This window comes from Sceloporus undulatus, chromosome 1, assembly GCF_019175285.1.
Source record: "Sceloporus undulatus isolate JIND9_A2432 ecotype Alabama chromosome 1, SceUnd_v1.1, whole genome shotgun sequence".
Classification (NCBI taxonomy): domain Eukaryota; kingdom Metazoa; phylum Chordata; class Lepidosauria; order Squamata; family Phrynosomatidae; genus Sceloporus; species Sceloporus undulatus.
The window spans coordinates 49,437,882-49,460,542 of NC_056522.1; the positions used below are offsets into that span (position 1 = coordinate 49,437,882).

Genomic DNA, 22,661 nt, shown 5'->3' on the forward strand with positions numbered 1-22,661 from the left:
TCTTTCAAGATATTCACAAACTGAACATTGTGCTGTGTTGTCAACACCCTTATAACATTTTTTTTGCCAGGAACAAAGTCCTGCGTAAACATCTTCTGCCATGTGGCATTTAACATGTTTGCTTGCCAGTACTTTTGCCTGTTTCCTTGGTTATTAAGTGTTTTCTTTCAAGCAGTGCATTCCCTAGTCATTTTAAGACTTTTGCTTAAAAACTCTTGGTGTGAGAGAAACTGTGTGAACCAAGGTTTATAGGAAGATCACTCTCCTGGGAAGGCCCCTATTAAAATTCCTTAACAAACATGTTACTTATCAAAGATGCAATCCCAGTTAGTGAGGACATTTCCTTTTATCTCTTTTATAATGCTATATAGTTTTATAGGATCTAGAATGGTATTTGTCTGTTTTTGTAGAGCCAAAATGGTATATACTAAGAACATATGTCTTGTTTGAGTCTGGATTATTACATAGCAAAAGCAGCAGCACAAAGCAGCTGTATGAGAGGACACCAAAGGTTTGCTGAAGTAGGAAAAATATATTACAAATTCCATAGTTCATTCATGCAAACAATATCTTTCCCTTTTTAATTGGAACAGTCTTACCACACGTCTGCCAAAAGCTGGAGAGACCATACACGGCCATAGGTTTTTCACTGGATTTGGGGGGAAAGGTGCCAACCAGTGTGTGCAGGCTGCTCGACTTGGGGCTAAAACCTCAATGATCTGCAAGGTAAGCTTAGATTTGATATATTCAGATTTCACATCTGTTCCAAATATTCATACAGACTATACTCACATATGTTTTAACAACCCACAACAAAACTAACTTAAGAACAGAGGATTGAGGTCAGCATTCTAGAAGTGCAACTTCAGCTGCCTCTTAAGAGGCTGAGCAGAAAAGGTGGTCTTTTCTTCATCTAAAAACAACAGTAGGGTGAATGTGGCTCATTTCTCTCAAGACCAAGTTCCACAGAATGAGTTCCACTGCTGCAAAAGATTATATATTTTTAAATAGTAGTACTTGAGATGGTGACAACTGAAAACAACAAACTCAGTATGAATCCAGAGAAAACGGAAGTACTTGTGATAGGCTCCCCGGGTCTGGGTAGTGAAATTTGTCCACCTGTCCTGAATGGGGTCACGTTCCCCCGAAGGACTCAGTTCGCAGCTTGGGAGTGCTTCTGGACTTATCGCTCCAATTGACATCTCAGGTGGATGCCACGGTCAGAAGCTCCTGTTATCAGCTTCAGCTGATACGCCAGCTGCGACCCTATCTGGGCCGGGGGGGACCTGAAACGGTGGTACATGCTCTGGTAACCTCTCGATTGGATTTCTGTAATGCTCTACATGGGGCAACCCTTGTACCAAACCCAGAAGCTTCAATTAGTGCAGAATATGGCAGCAAGATTGGTCGCTGGATGTTCCAGGACCGACCATATAACACCTGTTCTGCAAGATCTTCATTGGCTGCCCATTCGCTTCCGGGCACAATACAAGGTGTTGGTTATTACCTATAAAGCCCTAAATGGTTTGGGCCCAGGCTATTTGGAGGACCGCCTCTCCCCATATAATCCGCCCCTCACACTCAGGTCAGCCAGGAAGAACTTGTTGAGGGTTCCAACCACGAGATATGCGTCAACCTCGCAAAGGGCCTTCTCCATCTCGGCCCCTAAAATCCTGATGAGCTCCGTTCCATCACTTCCCTGGATTTGTTCAAAAAGAAGCTTAAAACCTTTTTTTTCCACTAGGCTTTCCCCCATATCCCTTGATACTATGTGGCTTCCCCCTATATGTACTGGCATCATGGATTAACAATTCAGCTGGCTTTGATTTGGGGTAATTGGTTTTATTTGTTTAATGTAATGTTTTAATATAGTGTTATTGCTATGTTTTTATTGAAATTTTTATTCTGTATTGTTGTTTTTATTGCATTTTCTGTACACCGCTTTGATCATCGCAGAAAAGCGGTATAAAAACAATATTTTATTATATTATTATTAAATGTACAGTCATGCATTTATAGCTTTTCACAAAAGGGATATTAGTCAGTTTGCTCTAAGGTATACCCCAGGCTCTGACCATTTAGGACCAGCACTTTAAACTGAAGGCCCTTCAGCAGTACACAATTATAGCACTGTGATTAACTGCCATGGCAGCATCATAGGAAATCCTGAGATCTGCAGTGTATTTAGAATTATTTAAAAAGTACTCTGGGACCTCACCAAACTACAAATTCTAGGATTTTATAAGGGGCAGCCACAGCAGTTAAAATGGTGGAAGATCTGGAAACCATGCCTTATGAAGAGCGGCTTAGGGAGCTGGGTATGTTTAGCCTGCAGAAGAGACAGTTAAGAGATGATCACAGCCTTGTTTAAGTATGTGAAGGGGTATCCTATTGAGGATGCAGCAAGCTTATTTTCTGCTGCTCCAGAGACTACAACATGCAGCAATGGATTCAAGCTACAGAAAAAGAGATTCCACCTCAACATTAGGAAGAACCTCCCGACAGTAAGAGCTTTTTGATGTTGAAACATGTTGCCAGAGTAATGGATTCTCCTTCATTGGAGGTTTTTAAACAGAGGCTGGATGGCCATCTGTTGGGGGTGCTATGATTATGTATTCCTGCATGGCAGAAGATGAGACTGGATAGCCTTTGAAGTTTCCTCCAACTCTATGATTCTATGAATCATATTGCTATAACCCTGTAGTGTGGAAGTCTTAAAACTAACTGGCAAGTAGTAGAGCTATAGCAGTATTGCTATGATGAATTAGTGCAGAAGTGCTGCATTTATGACTAGCTTAACTTTCCAGACTTTTTTCCAGGGTAGCCCCTTGTATTGGTCAAATGACCCACAAGTACCAAAACCTGCTAATCTGATGATAGTTAGGGCCATGTTTCCCAGAAGAGAATACAAAACTGGTAATAACAGTTTTCTCTTTAGTGTAAATCCAGACAGAGGAGCAATTCCAGACTGGAAACATGAACATTTAGGATACTGTTGATCTTTCCCCTTTTCAAATTTAATAGGCTACCCAATGTCTTATCTGGTGGAACTTATCTTTTCCTGACTCAGAATGTACAAGATGAGAATCACATCATCTGAACTTAGGAAATAGTTCATAAACTGAGGCCTGGCCATGTCAGATTATTATTATTATTATTATTATTATTATTATTATTATTTCTATCTTCCCGCCTCTCCCCATGGATCGAAGCAGGATCACAACAAGGTTAAAATCACAAAGTTAAAATTACAACAACATTAAAACCACAATAAAATAAAAACATAAAACCTAAAAAACATCAAATTTAAAAACAATAGCATCCATCAATTAAGGGGTCAGCTAGACTCGTTCCATACTAATGGTCTTCGTAGGAGGTCAGGAGGATAAGCACGGCGAAAGAGTTCTGTCTTTACCGCCTTCTTAAAGATTTCTAGAGATGTAATAAGGCGGGTCTCTTCTTAGAGTCCATTACAAAGTCTGGGGGCCACTATACTAAATGCCTTCAGGGAAGTAGAAACATGTTTGGATGATGATATTTCCAACAAATTCTTCCCACTTGTTCTAAGAGTGCGGGGCGGATTATATAGGGAAATGCGTTCCTGTAAGTAACCCGGAACCAAGCCATGTAGGGCTTTAAAGGTAATGACCAATACCTTGTACTGTGCTCGGAAGCTAATTGGGAGCCAGTGTAGATCTTTCAAGATAGGTGTTATATGGTCAAATCTCGAAGAGTTAGTGACCAGCCTGGCTGCTGCATTTTGCAGTAATTGAAGCTTCCGAACTTGATACAAGGGTAGCCCCATGTAGAGCGCATTGCAGAAATCGAGACGAGAGATTACCAGAGCGTGTACTACAGCTTCAAGGTCCTTTCGGTCGAGGTAAGGTCTCAGATGTAGCTTCATAGTCCCCCATCACTGCTAAAAACTACTGGGAGTTACCCAAATGGCCATGCCCTCCTCCTCATGATACCATTATTCACTTTTCCACCCATCATACAGGTTTTCCCCTCATTGTAATAAATCATCTAAAGCAATATTACATTTTTCTTTAAATTAAGAGTGAGGACCCTTGGGTTCCTGGGCCAAATCTGACCCTGCTGGGACCTTAATCTAGTCCTTTGGATTGACCTAGATTGTTGTTATTTTTTTCCACATTATCCCATCATTTTGTGGTTTCCCACTCTTGGTACAGACTTTTCTTGCAATTCTAAAACATTGAACCACTTTTCCTAGGGCTTAGTTCTGGAATTATGAGCTTCAAGCTAAAATATGCTGGTATTTTTCATCTGAGCCTTTTGCCTTTGCCCACACCCATCCTTGGAATGTGGTTCCCAAGAAGCATTTTGAATCTGAATTCAGCCCTTGGGCTGAAAGTAGTTCCCTATCCTTACTTTAAATGATACTTGGAATGCATCTGTAAACACTACTGCATTTAAAAGCTGGGTTTTGACAGTCTAAGCTACATTTCAGTCTCCATTCTAGTTTAGGGAATCTGTTGTGTTAGTTGCCAAATTGGATTCCTGCACAATAGAAAGAATAAACAATTTCCCAAAATTATCCATAGAGTTTTGTTATGCATAATAGATGGTGTATAAAAATGCTTAGAAATATGTATTTTCTATATATTTCATTTGGAGGTACAAAAACTATTTTTATTAATTAGAAATGGAAGGGGCAGATATCAAGCTTCCAAAGCTATTTACTTTTTTACCTCTAGATCCACCAATGGAAGTCAGGTACAAAATGCTGGCTGTGGGCAGAAATTTTCTTTGTATATGCTAAGGAACCCCAAGCCTCTGGGCACAAAGTTCAAACCAGGAGTGTAGATATGGGGGTGGAGGTGGAGGTGGGAGGCAGATTGGGGTATGGCTCCCAAATAAGAATCTCAGCCCCAGAAATTTCCCTTCTGTCCCCAAATTTCTAGCATTACAGTAATTTAAAACATCAGTTCAGCCTTTACAAATACAGTTTAGACATCCAAAGAAAAGAGACAGGCAAAGGGCATATAAACACAACAAATATAAGGGTTCTGTGTGAACAATTTTCAGTGTGTCACACTCTACAATGCTAGAAACTTGGGAACTAATTTTGCTTGGTATGGGGCAGAATTCTTATTTGGGGAAAGCAGTACCCTTATTTTGTTCCCTTCCTGGTAGCTGCACCCCTGGCTCAAACCAAGAATTTGTTTTCAGTATCAGAATTGAGCTGCCCTTTTCACTCATAAATCTACTCATAGTTCTCACACTTCCCACTGAAAGCTTTCTTCATTTCAACAGTATAATTTTCAGGAGTAGAGGAAGCTGAATGTAAAAGATCTAAAGTTGTTGATCTTTGTTTTTCAGGTTGGGAAAGATTCTTTTGGTAATGATTATATTGAAAACTTCAAGAAAAATGGAATTCCTACAGGTAGATGTTTTACATTTTAACTATATTCTCAGCTGTGACACCTGGTTGTGGCTTCCCCTTCCCTGGAGAATGTGGTAGCCTTTCAGCTGCAGGAAATAAGATGAATTGTTTAACCCAGTATTATCGACACCAGAAATGGAGACTTTGGCGCGTTACAGACCACCTCTTTGGGGCGGCCTGTAGGCGCTGCTTTCCCCAGTGTATCGAGGCCTCAGCTGCCACAATGGCAGCCTCCAAGGCCCCGATTTGCCGCTTTCCAGGCCGCGAGGAAGCTGCAAAAGGCCGCTTCCCCACGGCCTGGAAAGGAGTGTCCTTGGGGCTTCAAGCCCCGAGGACACCCGATGGTGGCAGGGAGGAGGAGAAAGGGGCCGCTCGGCCCCTTTCTCCTCTGCGTCGCTTGGCGCAGCCATCTAAAGGCTGCGCCCAGCGACACAAAGCTGGAAGGAGCTCCGAAATGGAGCTCCTTCTGCGGCCGCGGAAAGGGCGCACTAGGCGCCCTCGCGTGGCCCCACTACGTCACAACCGCACCGCCTCGTGACGTAGTCATGGCAGTGGCCGTGTGGAACGGCTGCTGCCATTTTGTGCGCACTCCACGCATGCTAGGGTTAAGGGTGTGCGGAAGCGCCGCCGCTTCCTAATCCTAGCACACGCAGAGTGCGCACTTTTAGGCCCGTCTATAACGGGCCTATGTTCTTAGGCTGTAATTCTTATCATTGTTCTTCAAGATGTTATTGACCTACTACACCCATCACCTCTCACAATCAGTTGAAGTACCTTGGGTTGCAATCTAGCAATGTTGAGGTGGACAAACATTGCCTATATATGGTTAATATAGACTAGTAGCAACTGTCTGTAGAAGTCTTTTTAATTCCTGTCTGAGATCTATTCTTGTGTGCATTTGAGTCGTTTCTGATTTATAGTCACCCTAAGGCAAATCTATGTTGGAAAGATTTGTTCAGAGAGGGTTTGCCACTGCCTTCCTTTACGGATGACAGACAGTGACTTAAGCAAGATCACCTTGTGCATTTCCATGGCCAAGCAGGGATTCATACCATGGTCTCCCCAAGATCCAATTGACACTCAGATCACTACATCATGCTGGTTCTCCCTACCAGAGGGTTTAACCTGAGATCTCTTAATTCCACGCATGTACCATGCCAATGAGCTATGGTTGCTGCACAAGGGCTCAAGGACAAATGACAGTGGCATGACACCAGCCATCCTCTTGAGTTCATATTTTATTTTATCTATATGAAAATCAGTACGGTAGACATCATATTAGTGTACTCTAGGTCCAGTGAAGTTTATGTCCATCAAGATTCCTGCCTATTTCAATACAGTTTTACCTTTTTTAAAAAATCGCAGTCTTTTCAAACTGCAACTCAAGTAGCTTGCCTGAGAGTAACCACTGATGAACACAAGACTCTCATTTACTAGTAAATGTAGGTAGGACCAGGATATAGCCTTCATGTGCATATGAACTTTTGTAATTATGCATTTCTAAATATGAAGCTTAGAAAGTATGAGGTAGTGAAAATAAACTAGTACTGAGGCTAGTTGCAGCTGGTCAGGGCTAGCTAAGTGTGAATTCTAAGAACTGCATTGAATAATACACAGAAGCAGAAACAGCCACCTGTGTGGTCTCTTCCAAAGCTGTGTGGCCATGCTTATTTACAAGAAGTCCAAAGGGGATTCTGCTTGGGAAACTGGCAGAAGCTATATTTGCCTCCATAGGCTGCTCAACATTTCTATGCAAATCCCATTACTTTACAAGAAAGCAGACCTGCAGGGGCAAAGGAGGTAGAAAATTTCTCCATGGTGGTGAGAAAGAAGACAGTATATCCCTCCTTCTACTCTTATTTATTATTTACATTTTTTCCTGTCTTTCCTCCATTGAGCTTAAGGTGTGGTATATATAGCTCTCCTCATCCTCACATTATCATCACAGCAACCATGTGATAATAAAATGATATATATTTATCAGATTTTTGCAAAGGTATTCCACCAGTGGTAAAGCCACCTTCATGCCTCATAAGATTTGTCTCACCTCTGCCTCTTGCTTTTTGTGTGCTTTGTTTTGTGATTGGTCATTGAAAAGGCACTTCTAAAGGGAACTAGACAAATTCATAGTCTTTCTACAGCAGGGATAGGAACCTTATGGATCTCCATATATTGTTGGACTACAGCTCCTGTCGTAATTAGCCATATACTTAGATCACTGGGGCTCATGGGACTTTGACTCCAGGAGGATCACAACAAATCTTGGAAAAGTTAGACTTTTTGAACTACAATTTCTATTGTTTTCTTGCTGATTTAAAGGACCCACTTCACATGTGGCACGTTACCTGTATAGGCATAGAAAAATTAGTATACCTGTGTGCACCATAATCTGGTGTAAATGTTGTCTTCCCTACAAATACATGAATAAGAAGCATACTGAAACCTTCCTTCAAGTTTTTCTGGAGCAGAGAGTTAGCCATAATTAATTTTGAGCCTGTGTTTGCTCTCTTATGGCATTCTTTAGCAATTGTGTATGGCACTGCTACATGAAATATTTTCTAAAGGCCAGGGTGTTCACTCTAGTTTGCACTTATGCAAATTGCATCATTTGTTTATTTGTTTGCGGGAAGTACAGTATATGGCTGTATTGTTACTTTAATTTTCTTTATTCTAGATTTTGTAGGCCAGGTGGAGGATGCTGCGACTGGAGCTGCTTCAATTGTGGTCAACAGAGAAGGTACTGAATTTTCTCTGTCGCCAATTTTCATATGGATCTATTGCATTTTAAGACCTGTGTTCCTTCTCAGTCTATTGTCCAAGTCCTCACTGGAACTCTAATATAATAATTATTATTTTTATTTATTTATTTATTCCCCGCTGTTCAGCCAAAAGGCTGTCAGAGCGGCTTACTAATTGTTAATTAGACATTTCCCTGCCCTCAGGCTTACAATCTAAAAAGACAAGACACAAAAGGAGAAGGCAAGGGTAGTGGGAAAGGGGGAAAGTCCAACAGATCTTCTCTCCCTCTGAGGCCTGGACTATGGCAGATGGACTGGAGCAAGGAACCTACTTCTTACTGTCACTAGGCCCGATGGAGCTTGCCTGCCCTTCTCTCCCTCTGGATAATGGTGGATAGAGGGAGGGCCTTTCTTCTTTTCGTGCAAGGCCTGATGGAGCTGGCTTGCCTTTCTCTCCCTCTGGATGATGGTGGATGGAGGGAGGGCTCGTCTTCTTTCAGGCAAGGCCTTATGGAGCTGCACACACCCCTTATAGTCCTATATTGTTAAATTGCACATGAACTGGACAGTTTCAAATGGAGAATGACTTCAAATAGAGGACATTTCCCTGTAAGTGAGGATTTTTGTGGCCAATCTGTGTTTTTAATGTTCAGTGAAAACTACAGTTCCTATCATACTTGCACAGTAAAATCTCACCTTCCCCAACCCCGAAAAAGAAGCCCAGGAGACCTATTAAAGTGCTCTGGATACTGCAGTGTTGCTACAGTAGTTAGTACAAAGCTATTCTTCCCATTTCCAATCCATCCTTTTTAAAGAATGTTTACTGTCATCTCAGGTTTATATTTGGACTGTTGCAAAATTGGTGACTATAAATCCTACACTTCTTTTTAAATTCTTTTTTCCTGCAAAGCTTCATAGAAAGATTTTGTAACATTTACATCTCTTAGAAAAAGACACTTAAAACAGTCCAGTTAAAAAGAAAACTGGTAGTGGATTTAATACACCAACAGCACCAGAAATGATCTGATCTTGGAAAGTAAGCAGGGCGAGACCCAGCTAGTGTTTGGATAGGGGACTGCTATGGAATATCCTGTGCTGTAGGCTATATTTCAGAGGAGGGCAATCCCAAACTATCTTTGAGTATTCCTTGCCTAAGAAAATCCTATGAAATTCATGGGGTTACCGTAAGTCTATAGGTGACTTAAAGGTACCTATATACAAACAAAAAATCCAATGCAATCTTAACATGGTTCCCAAGAAGAAAGAAGGAAGTTCCAGAGTGCTCACTGAGTTATTCCAAGCTTAGAGTGCATAGGATTCCAGTTTTAAAGGTATGGGAAACTGAATTAAAATTAAACTAAGATCAGTGGCAACCTGTTTATATAGTAGCTGATCCATCTCCAACCAGGGGCCAGCCTGGTATGTTCCTGTCATCATAGTCCAGTATGCCTGGTAAACATGCTTGGCTGGAGATGATGGGAGCTGTATTCCAAACATGTTTAGAGAGTGCCAGTTTGGGGAAGGCTGTGCTGTTTCAATGTACTAATTCTGAAAAGCACAGCATGAAGGAGGATGGATCATAGTGAAGTTTGTGTTAGAGCCCTTGCTTTGTCAGAACTCAGAAATGCTACCTTTTGGACTATAGTTCTCAGTAGCCTTCATAACCATGCTGGATGTAGGATTCTGGGAACTGTAATCCCCAAAAGGAAGTATCCCAAACTGCAAGCATGGTCTGAGTGGTAGACTAACTCTGGAGATCAAGGTTCAATTCTGTGCTGGGGCATTAAAAAAAACAATCCTGGATAACGTTGGCTGATTTAAAAAACAACAACAACAGGCAAACCTTTAATAGGTTTGCTTTAGGGTCACCATAAGTCAAAACTGACTTGGAGGCACACAACAACAACAATTCATTGTATGTGTTAAAAGCCAAGTTGTGTTTCTGACATAGTGTGAGGATCTTAGATAATCTGACAAAAAAGTCCTTCTTCATGAGCCCTGGAGGAAATGCTTCTACAAAGTTTTGGGTAGGCTTGTTAGTGTTAAGTAAGCCCTGGCAACGTTAACAGGACTACAGAATCTTTCTGATCCTCTTCCTTGGATTGTTTCTCCCTGTAAATGCTCTCTGCAGTTTTTCACATGATTCAACTACTGTATTAGTTCTCTTGTAGAGTGTGCCTTACTGGTTAAACATCATACAAAAACATCCACTACCCTCATCCCCATCCCAGTTTTAAGGAGAGAGAAATGAGTGGCTGACCCACAGGTCATCTCTTAACTTTGATCACATTTTGTAACTCTCTTTTCTCTGAGAGCTGCTTCTATTAAGTACAAGCAAGGGTTAATAAGCAAAGTAGCAGGCGTATCTACATCAGTTAAGCAGTACAGATAGGCTGACCTTGCTTACAATTTATTGCTTAAAACCAGGGGTGGAGCTCCATTTCCCCATGCCTGTTTCCACATGAAATGTATCAAAGATCAGCAGATGGATGGGATTTGGTGTGTCCCTAGAATGGGTGAAAGGCTCTTCCTACAATGCAATGGCTCTTTCCTATTTATAATTATTTTCTGTTTTCCCTTGTAAACAATCTGTTTGCTTCCACATGGGAAGGAATTAAGGGGATGCTGTAGCCTGAACAATCAGTGTTTCAGATGCCTGTTGTGGATGGCTAAGCCAACTGACAACTTTGTAGTTCCCAGAATCCATTGGGCTGGGAGCTGATGTGAGGCAGTATTCATTTGCTGTTTTCTCTTTTTTATGTGTCACCTGCCTTAGCTCTTAGAAAAGAAACACTAACTTTGTGAGCATTTCAAATGTTAACTTTAACTTCAAAATGGCCAAGTCTTGCATGTCCTGTTTTCCAGTGAAGCAGCTGAGCGTATATACACATAGGTATATTTATTTTAAAAGCTGTGTAACTAAGTGAGCAATGTTGCTAGAGTCTGACTGCAGTTGTAGTGGAACGATATATGGAAGTCTACAGTTTCCTAGCTGGTGGGAATGGCAGTGGAGAAAGAACATAACGCTGAAAATACACTGTGGCTTTCCCTCATTTTCTTAAGTGAAATCTTGTTGAATTGGTCATCTGAGATCATATCACCCAAATGTGGCTATTATGTACTTTCATACAAATTCTTAGATTTATTTTGTTTGTACATTAGTGATGCAATATGATTCCTTTTTTACTGCCTTAACTCTGGCTGGGATTTTAAACACTCCTCCCTAAACCCCAAATCCTAGGATTTCATAGCATGTTACCATGGTGGTTAAAGTGAAATCATAGTGCTGTAATTGTGCAGTGTGCAAGGGCAGCAAACCTGCTATTTTCAGTCCAAAAATGTTTATTGAGGTCTTGTTATTTCATTACCTCTTCATCCTAGTACCTAGGTACTGTACTTTCCTAAGGTTTGTCTATCTGGTATCAGAATTGAATAGACTTATACAGAAGCTGGACTCCCATCGAGAATTATGTTTCCTTTGTTGCTAGTAGTGGGTCCTGTTCAGAAGCATTGGAAATGGTGGCTGGGGAGCAAGAAAGCTTATTGAGCAACTCTGGTAGCAAAAAACAAAGAATGTCTCAATCAGAGTTTTGCAACCAGGGTTTCATGGTATTCTTGCGTTCTGAAAGAGGTTACTAAGGGCTCGACACAAGAGTGTGTTTCAGAAAAACATATTTTGAGCTATAAATATAATAATTTTTATGCAAGGGTTTCCTGAGACCTGAAAATTACTTCAAGGGTTCCTCCAAGGTAAAAAAATTGAGAAAGACTGGTCTAGATGATAGTACTGTAGTCTGATAATGTACATGGATGTCAATAGCCTGGCTTCCTTGGGATGCTGCGAGACTCCAGTGCCTTGGCTGGGCCCATAACTATACTCACACTTGCCCTGGGAAGGTTGTGTTTCTGGGACTTGTGTCTGAGACCTCCTGATGTATTCATTTGCCATAATACCTTTGATGTAGCATGGCTCTGGGTCTTGTGGGTCAGCTTGGTGTAGCGATATTACAATGTTACTACTGCTTGCTATTACTGGGGGATAAGATGGGGCCTCTGAGCACAAGCCTGCTTCAGCTTAACTGTATTTTTGCCATTCATTAATCATTACACAAAAAATGAAGTCATACATTTTTCCATGCTTGCAAACGCTGGAGTACAAAAGTCTTAAGTGTACCTTGATACCAGCAAGAGCTATTCGTGTCTGTCTGTGTATAATTTACATTAAGGAAGTGACAAGTGAGATTAAAGAAAAATATGCCAAACACATACTTTGACTTTGAAGGGGAAATGAAAAAATGTTACCTGGATCTAGTGCTAGTGCTATGCTAGTTTAATAAACTTGGCAGCTGTTGCAAATTCACAGGATGCAATGAGGCTGTTAAGTACAGAGGAGCTCCCATACAGCACTACATTCACAACTCAATGACCTTGGGTGTTTGAACAATGTCACTTAGCAAGCTGTTATTTTGTGTTCCCTACACAAAGAATAATTTAGAAAATAGTAGATAGATTCCCACCATTTCTGCTACAACTGTAGACAACAGACATACCAAGCATGATCTCTGTTGTCCAGTAGCTAAACCTTGCTGTTCCAGATTTGAACGATGCTTACAAATTAAGCCATCTTATCTCTTACTCCAGGTCATAGTTTGGAAATTTCCACATCACCACAATATATATTTCCAAAGTCATTCAGGATATATCCAAGTTGCAAAGTTTCAGTTAGACATCCAGTGATTTTATAGTTATAGCTTTACAGTCCTATGCAAATTTTCTGTTAAATAGTGAGCTTTAACTGTGGTTGACATGTATTGGATCAGAAAAATAATGTATGAGGATTCTCCAGCAATAGAGAATTTGACTTTTGGCGAAGGGATAGCCTGTGCATCTGATAAAATAGATTCTCCTATAAGTGTTCTATACTTACAAGATGTCACATATAAATTATGCAGCTGTCAAATTTATAAAACTGAGTGGTGCTCACAGAGTGAAAAAAGAAAGGTTGCTTTTCCCTACAAAATACTAGAACTTATAGTTGCTCAATGAAATTGGTTGGAAATAGGTTCATAATAGAACAAAGGAAATACTTTTTTATGCCAATTCTATGGCATGAGATGTAATTGGTGACCACTGTTTTAGATTATTAGTCTTTCAATTGCCATGGCAGCTGAAAATGAAACTATGTTGAGAAATAGTGTGCCCCAGCTTGGAAGATGCTGAGTACAAACACCACAGTATCTCTGTCTTTTAGAGGTGCATCTCTTGAAGAATACAGCTTGTCTAGATAGAAATTTGGTGTGTTTTAACCTATCATTTCCTTTGAAGTTTGTGGAAAACAAGCACAAAAGATAGCATCTGCTTCAGACCTAGGAAACCTTTGGTCCTTCAGATGTTGCTAGACTCCAATTCCCAACAGTTCCTGCCAGCATTACCAGTGGTAAGAAATGATGGTAGTAGTTGTTCATCAACATCTGGAGGGCTACTGGTTTCCCAGCCCTGATCACTTCCTTTCTCAGGGTAATATTTCAGTAATGCTCTGTATCACCGTATCAAATATAATTAGCTTCATCCCATAGAAGTTTTCAGGAAGCTGTGCAGTTGGTGCAACCCAGAGGCTGGTATGTTTGTGTTGGTCAGGTTCCTTTCACTGAATATGTCAATGAGAGTGGGGTGGAGAGAAAAAGCTGTGGGCTTTAACCAAAATAAGCTTTAACATGGGTATTAGTGTGTTGTTTTCAGTACACTAATTGTTTTGGAGAGCTTGAATTCCTCTCTGTGAGCTCATTATATTATTCTATTTGGGGCAGACACATCTTGCACACAAAGTGCTTTGAAAAGTCATTCAAGAAAAATACTGTGTTCATAAAACATCACTCTTTGTAGACTAAGCCAATCCACACTCAGGTAGCTATTAATGATTTACTGTACAAGTTCTGACACTAGCATTTGGCAGAGGCTACTAGATGAAGAAATCATTCTTCAGTTTTTAGCAATCGTTCACTGAATGCTGTCAAGAATGGCAGTTTCTCTAGATGCCTCTATCTATCTGAAATAAATAAACTTAAGCTGGAGTGCTATGAGGCCACTGACAGCAGTGTGCTGGTGTGCCATTTCACACTGCTGGAGCACAGAAAATCGTCTCCTTCAAGGAGTTCATGCCTATGGTTGACCAGGAGCAAACAAATGGAAACACATTGGCACCATTGTTGCTTCAGCAACTGCACCAACAGCTCAACCTCAATGATAGTCCCAATCAGAGCATAGTCATGAACTAATACAGAAGCACCACTTAGGTGCATTCTAGTGGAGACAAACCTTAGCAACTAAAGGCAGCAGTTACTCAAAACCAGATGGACACTGATAAGGAGAAATGGCAGACACAGGATAGTGTTAGGGATGCAGTGTTGAAGCCCCATAATTCTGGAGTTCTTCAAGTGTGTAATCATACAAGAAATTTGTATCCTTCCATGTTTAAGAGGTATTATATGATTTACTCAGAGCTGAGAAGTGTTATTTTTTGAACTGCAAATCTAGTCCCGAAGTAACTTTTCCACACTTTGGAACACTTCAGTTACATAAAAACTTTAGTCAGACTAACTAAGAGTGCAGTATTCAGTTCAGGACACCACAATTAAAATGGATATTAAGCTAGAACATGTCCACACAAAGGAGACCAAGATATTATTAAATTGATTTTATTTATTTATTTATTTTACTGCCCCTCAGCCATGTCATGGCCTCATGAGGAGATGGTATAGGACCTGATAACTCAAGTTCTATGAGGAACAGTTAGTGAAGCTGGATATGTTTAAACTTGGGAAGAGAGGGCTGTGAGCTGTTATGGTAGCCATCTTTCAGTATTTGAAGAGCTGTCATGTGGGAGATGGAGCAAGTTTGTTTTCTGGAACTCCAAAAAAGAGAACATGATCCAGTGGATCAAAATTGCAAGAGAGACAACTAAACATTAGGATGAACTTTCTAGTGGTTAGAGCTGTTCAACAGTGGAAGAGTTAGTCTTTGTCAACTTTCCTTTGTTGGAGATTTTTGAACAGAGCTTGGGTGGTCCGATCTCAGGGATGCTTTATGGAATGGAAGGCGGTTGGACCGATGGCTCTTGCAATTTATTCCAAGCCTATGGTTCTATATGCAGTCTCTTCTTTGCAAAACAATGGACACATGTAGTCCTCCCTCTATTGCTGGACGATAACTCCCACAGTTTTTTGTGGGTTTTTCGGGCTATGTGGCCATGTTCTAGAAGGGTTTCTTCCTGACTTTTCACCAGCATCTGCAGCTGGCATCTTCAGGTATAACTCCCACAGCTGTACATCTCTAGCCATCCTAGACTGGTGAAGAATGATGGGAGTCCAGTAACACCTGGAGAATTGCATGTTCCCAGTTCCTCCATGTATAAATTTACTTCATGGTATTAAGAAGCATGGGAGCAAATGTCTTCTTAGTTTTAAGTATGCTTGTGGTTTCATGTTTCATTACTTCAATTTTATTTCTGTGTTCCTGTATGGCAGGGAGTTGGATTGCATGGCCCTTGTGGGTCTCTTCCAGCTCTATAATTCTGTTATTCTATTCCTACCCAAAGTAATGTCAGGATATATGCCACCATAAATTATACACATCAATATTTTCTCCTGAGATTATGACCCATCATTTAGTAACAGAATGGTTTGGGGGAAGGTATTCATTGTGATAAATGAAACCTCTTACTAAAAACAGCAGTCCTTTGTCAAGATCTCCCCTGCTTTTTTATTATAAAGTAAAACTCGCCTATGTTTCAATGTCATTGTACTGTATGTTTCCTCCTTGCTGCTCCAAATTGTTGATTGTAGTAGATAGCAGTGCAGAAAGATATGCTGTTGATGTCCTAAAACTGCAAGTAAAAATTTTATTGTTTTCCAAAACATTACCGTAATAGGTACCTTGGGGTTTAAGTTTATGGAAGCATGTTTCCTTTCTCGTCTCTGAGCACAAATACATCTACTGTCTACTTACTCTATTTTGAAATCTGGTTTGAAACAATATTTTGGAAGTGATTCCAAAATAATTAGTTGGGACTATCAATATGAGAGGTTTGGGGGCAAGTTGCTACAGTAACTAAGGTACACAACTGTCAAGGTTTAGGGGCTACAACAACAACAATAAAAATATTCATGTATATCATGCCTTTTCACCAAAATTAGGGCCCAGGGTAGCTTACAAAAGTTAAACCAAATAGAAGTAAATATAGTTACTAAAAGAGAGTTTAAAATGTATATGAATGAACTATTAAAATACAACAAGTTTACTTCTCTTGGATTGTCAATGTCTGCCTCCATGTAGCAGGGCCTCACTCTCCATGGTTTTTAAAAAACTTTTATTTTACTTAAAGTGTAATTTCACTATAATTTTGACCCCTAACCTATTTTGAGCTCATGAGATGGCTTTTTCTTTCCAACTAGAAAGTAAATCAGAAGTTGTCCTCACTAGAAAACATTTTTAGTTACTGTATTTTTGTTTCAATTGGGCTGTCTCATAAAGTTCACAGTCACTGCACCTACAACACAAATTAAGAGCTGAGAAGGCTGAAGTACAAAGGATTATTATTCTGACTGACTAGTAAGATATCATGATTTCTGTGCAAACCAGCTACCTGAAATCCTTGCATAAATGTTCAAAACTCCACAGCGATTACTGGTGGACTGTATGGCCCTGAGTGCCCCTTACCTGTAGTGGCCATTGCATCCACTCCGTAAGCCCCTTCCACAGTGTGTTGGAAGGGAACACCTAGCCATTTGGATATAGCCAGGCATAACATTTCCATCCTAATGGGCCATGGTGAGGGCCATCAGAGCAGATGCAGTAGTGGTGGCAGATAAGGGATGCACAGTGGGGGTCAATCCACAGTGCAGTGGTGGGTGGACCTGTGAATACCCACCTATTGCCGCATGGGCCCAGAGACTGACCCGGGTGGAAATCGCTGGCAGGATACCACAGGGCTGGCCCATGGTATTCTGCCCATCTGTTTAGGTCCCTACTATCAGGTTTGCACTAGTGCTCTCTCTGATGATGGAGTGGTTATTGAAAACAGCTCTCTGCTTAGCAATAAATGATGATAAAGTAAGAAAGGCTATTGTGGAGATTCAGGTTTGTTAAGGGAGGCTGTAAATTTGATGAGAATTGAACAAAATATTCAAGATGGAAAGAACTTAAGCTTTCAAAAAATGACAGTTTTATCCACCAGAGCCCAGAGATTTAAGTGCTTAATAATTAAAAGTCTGACTTTTCAACCTTGTGATGTTCTGTTAGTTTCCACCTTTTTTTTTTTTTTAGAGTATAGGATACTTAGTACATATTTCATTTTAATAACCTTAAAATTCCAACTTTTTTTCAGGGCAAAACTTCATTGTCATTGTTGCAGGAGCAAATTTACTTTTAAATTCTGATGACTTGAAGAGAGCTGCTCATGTCATCTCTAAAGCCAAAGTGTTGGTCTGCCAACTTGAAGTCAGCCCAGCAATTTCTCTAGAAGCCCTGAAAATGGCTCATTCCAGTGGAGGTAAAATAATCATATGGCTTAATTATTTCTTCACTCCTTCCATTTCTTAAACATCTTTTTTTATCACAGTGAGGCTTAAAAGCTCTTTGTAACACACAGAGTGTTGCAGTTAAAGATAACTGGAATTCAGCAGCTGCGGAGCCAGTGTAGCTTTGGACATCCAACATACTTCATGGACGGCATCTCAGGATTGGACTGACATGGCAGTCCATCTCTCCATCTCTCTTCCTTGAACCCTTTGTGCCACCAGCATCCCCCCCCTCCAAAAAAAAAACAACCAAACAGCTATTGATTTTCTGGGGGACGGCACAGGAGGCTGCAGTGTGGAAATGGCCTCCCTTCTGTTTCTCTTGATGGAAACGGTACTGTCAGCAGGATTCCTGTCAGATTCTGATCTCACCTCTGATTCCACTGGACTGGCATGTATTTAGTCACTGTTCTCCAAAGCATTTGGAAAAACTGCTTGAGATGGCTACTGCCTTAAATCCCTGTTATGAGCTTCTTGGAAACATCTGGCTGGCCAGTGTGGGAATGTCACACTAGATTAGATTGACTCTGGGTCTAATCTGAATGAGGGATCATTCCCACTTGGGGTATAATCTGCGTTCCTATCTGGCTCCGCCCCACTTTCTGAAGCAATTCCAAACGGTCCCCCATTCTCACTATGAAAAGGCACCTTTGTGGAATCACTTTTTTAGCTGGGAACGCTTGTTCCCATTAGATGGAGCCAGGGAAGGCAGCAGCCCTTCATCTGGTCACCGCCCCCGCCCCCGGCTCCTCCAATCCCTTCAGAAGGCTGTGGCCCACTGGACCTCCCCTCTCTCTCCTCCTTTCTCTTTTCCTCCCCTCCCCTCCCTCCCTCACCACTTTTCTTCCTGCTGCTGCCACTTTGCCCAGGGCTGACAGGGCTTGCGGCGCTGTTGCTATGCTGCCGCCGCTTGCTTCACACTGTGCCAACTAGCCTCAAGCAAGTGGCGGCAGTGCGGCAGCAATACCACAAGTCCCGTCAGCCCTGGGCAAAGCGGTGGAGGCAGGGAGGAAAAGGTAAGGAAAGCAGGAATGGAACAAGGCAAGGCCTGGGAATGGGAGGAGGAGGAGGAGAAGGAAGCCAAGAGACAATCTTAAAAAAAAAATAGACATAATCAAAAAAATAAATCTTGCTAAAGGAAGTAGTTGCTTTAGCAATATATTGATTTTTTGATTATTTCTATTTTTTTTAAAAAAAGAATTGATTCAGATCTGTTGTTCCCACTTATTGGGCATGCTTCAGAATCGATTCTTCCCAAAAAAAAAAAAAAAAACCCACTTCCAATGTAGTGTCAGGAAACCCTGGGTTATTTGGGTTTGCCCCACTTCTTTTCTCCTGGAATCGATCCAATGATGATCGAAAGCGGTTTCAAATGGGAAAGAAGGTTGTTTGTCCTGAAACCTGCTTTGCAGCAAACTGCAGTGGAAATGACCCCAGAGTGCTTGTTATTTTGGTGTGCATGGAAAATGGTGACAACAATCACATGTTTTTTTACACACACCAACATAAGAAGAACTCTGTCAGATTAGACCCAGAGTCAATCTAGTTTAGTGTGACGTTCCCTCACTAGTCAGCCAGATGCTTCCAGGAAGCTCATAGCAGGGATTTAAGGCAGTAGCCATCTCAGGCAGTTTTTCCAAATGCTTTGGTAAGCTAGTGTTTTGGACTACTACTTCCAGAATTCCTCCACCCAGCAGAGCCCTTGGCCATGCTAGCTGCAGGATTCTTTGGGTAGTAATCCCAAAAAGGAGCTTTTTGGGGTACTGGTTTGTACCCAGGAGCTCATATTCAAAGGCATATTGCCAGTATTGTTCTGGCCCTGGAAGTGGATCTATGTCTGTCTCTGCATTTGACATTTTTATTCTGCCTTTTTTTAAAGTTGCTCAGAGTAACAATCTGCTTTATTCTTATCCTCACAAGTTTACACTGAAAAACAATGACTGTAGCCCAATGTCATCCTGACATGGCCGCATAAAATTTGGAATCTCCAAGACTGAAGTCCAGTGTTTTATCCCTTCCATCATGGGAGGGGAACATACATATTCCTCCTGATGTTGCTGAACCGTATCTCCCATCAGCTCTAACCAGCCTAGCCAGCATTGAGGAATGAAGGGAGCTGCACTGTTGAGGAATGAAGAGAAAGCCATATGTTCTCTGTCTTTGTACTACATCGTAGCAGCTCTCATATGTGCTAATACAGTTGGCCTTCCATATCCAGGGATTCCTTATCCACAGATTCAGCCATCCACAACTTGAAAATATTTTTAAATGGATAAATTCCCCAAAAAACAAATCTCAGTTTTGCCATTTTATATAAGAATCACCATTTTACTATGGAATTGTATTTAATGGAATTAACTATGGCTGGAGCACAGCAACCCCATGCATCCGATGAAGTGGATTCTAGTCCTGCACGCTTAGCACATAATAAATGTGTACCAAAAGTCTTAAAGATGGTCCAATATCTTTTGCTCTCCTATGGAACTGGATGGAATGTAAGGGGAATGTTTACAGTATACCTGCTTCACAAATCCCATGGGTTGAGTATAAAACCATCTGCAAGAGACTGCTTCATTGAAAGACAGGAACAGGGGTTGAAAGTTTACCTTTATGGACTACAACTCCCAGAACCACCTGCTGCCCATCTGTCATGACTAGTGTAACATTTCTAAGTTCTGTGTTTATAAGCTATAACAGGTGCACAGTTGTGGAAGGTGTGGGAGCCAGCTTTTGAAGTGAGTTTGCTAGCATACTGAAGTGGTTATACCATTGGACTATGATTCTAGAGACCAGGGATGGAATCTCCACTCAGCCATTCAAACTCATTGGGTAACCTTAGTCAAGTCACATCATCTCAGCCTCAACAGGCAAAAAGGCAAATCCTTTCTGAAGAAAGCATGCCAAGAAAACCCTGTGGTAGGTTTATAAGTTGTAAATTACTTGAAGGCACATTGTAACAGCAACATTGCTCCCCCAACCCTCCATATATCATAAAAACCTATCAGAACTTCTCCCCTCTCTCCCTGCAAAATCAGTGGAAATTAAAACATGAAGAGAGCAATGCCACTTCTAGATTTGAGTTTTGCTGATTTTTAGCTATTTTGTGTGGTGGGAAGAGATAGCAATATTTTCAGATATGTGAGGGGTCTAATGGGCTGAGGGAACAAAACCACTGCATTTTGCAGAGGTGTTAAGGGATTTGGGGGGGGGGGAAGTAGTAGTAAAAATCATCAGGATTTCCTTTTATTTTTTGGAGGTCTAGGACTTTCGGGGAGTTTCAGGGGCTACATCCCACAGGCCATATTTTGCATCCCACAGGCCAGATTTTGCCTGCCCTCTATAGAGATCCATCCTGTAACAGATCTCTGCCCACCTGTGACATAAATAACATGCAAAACATGTTGAACCACCTTGTAGCATTAAATCTCCACAAACACTTTGCTAACACTGCAAATTCTTAAACATCCTCCCAGCTGGAGTGTATTAGTGGCAGTTCTCTTCCTTTTAATCTGCAGACTCCTCATGTTTAATGCAGCAGTTTATGTTAGGAAGTACACTAGACTGTTTGTGTTGAACAGATGAATGCCACACTCAAAAGAAAGAGGAAACAGAAGAAACGGAAGTTCATGGTCATAAGCCCTCTTGTTCCCATTCACTTGTGTCAGATTGGCAGTGCTGTACTTGTTGATGTGTCATTATCCTTCTAGTAGTTATAAAAGGGGACCTGTGGCACCTTTTCCACATGTCTAGGACTACTAACCTTTGTTTTGACTGGCATTGTGATAAGTTGGGTCATCTAGTCCAGTGCACCAAACTGATTGTAGCCCTTTGCCTTGACCACTGGCTTATTATGGCCTGTAGTTTCTTAACAGAGTCGAAAGCATCATCAACCGATATGCGATAATTAGCCATATTTAAGACATTTGGTAGGATGGAAGCTGTTAAAGTTAAATCTTTCTCCACGTATTTTAATGGCTGTGAATTTAAACCAGCTTTCTCCAAGCTGATGCCTTCCAATTGCTTTACCCGTCAGCCACATCCAACATGACCAATGTCCAGGGATGGTGAAGGTTGTACTCTAAAACATCTGAAGGCCCCCAGGTCAGGAGAGACTGAGTTAAACTCTCCATAATCAAGGAGTGATACCTTGGATTTTGAAGAAATGATGGAATGGAAGATGTGGGAAGAGTTGTATCCTGCCTGGATAGCCCCACTTCCCAAAAGTCTTTTGGGGCCTGGACAGCCCCACATCCCAATAGCCTTTGCCTGTCATGCCATTACCTTTGTATCGTGAGGTGGTCCTGCCGGTATCATATTCTAGAGACCATGGACTCCAGCCATGGAGGGACAGATCGTCCACACACACAGCAAGAAGCAAGTTATTAAAACAGCCTTTAACCAGAAGAAACTTCTGTCAGTTAAGATAGGGCTGACCACCACTGACTGAGCTCCATCCCTATTTAATCATCAGCCTATGGTTCCATTTTTTCCTGTCTCTCCACTCTGAGCTTAGTAACTTGTTTAGGACTTGCTTCCTGGACTTCAGCTGCCATCTGATTGTGATAACTACCTGTAATAGACTGGTATCATAAAATATCCACATTTGACTTTGCACTTACAATCTTTGGACTAGTTTTATGATTTGATAAAATTAATCAACAAATACAAAGGAAAAAGAAGAGGTAGAGTGAAAATGTGAAGAAGTGCCATTATTTGTTGTTGTTTTTAACCAGTAGTAGATAGACATATTCATGACTGCCCTATCCTATATTTACTGAGATTACAGTGTCACCTTAGATTCCAAATCAGATCCTTGAACTTGACACCTGCCCCTCTGTAATTAATTACTCTGTAAAAATAATTTGTCAAGTTCTAAGCATGTAAATAAGGTTTTTGGAGCCAAGTAGCAGACACACAGGCTATGATACTATAAACTCATTG

General features: G+C 41.1%; 1 protein-coding gene across 5 annotated transcripts in view; it reads left to right on the forward strand.

The window, feature by feature from the left end:
* Nucleotides 1-22,661, forward strand: part of RBKS (ribokinase) — a 90,950-nt gene that overhangs the window by 19,436 nt on the left and 48,853 nt on the right. For 3 of the 5 annotated variants that reach the window (XM_042477103.1, XM_042477138.1, XM_042477121.1), the window contains exons 2-5: nt 594-726; nt 5,344-5,407; nt 8,082-8,144; nt 17,528-17,692. In XM_042477103.1, coding sequence (XP_042333037.1) covers nt 594-726; nt 5,344-5,407; nt 8,082-8,144; nt 17,528-17,692 — 425 coding nt within the window. The remainder of the gene's footprint in view (nt 1-593; nt 727-5,343; nt 5,408-8,081; nt 8,145-17,527; nt 17,693-22,661) is intronic. The other 2 variants (XM_042477129.1, XM_042477112.1) reach the window with 2 other exon arrangements.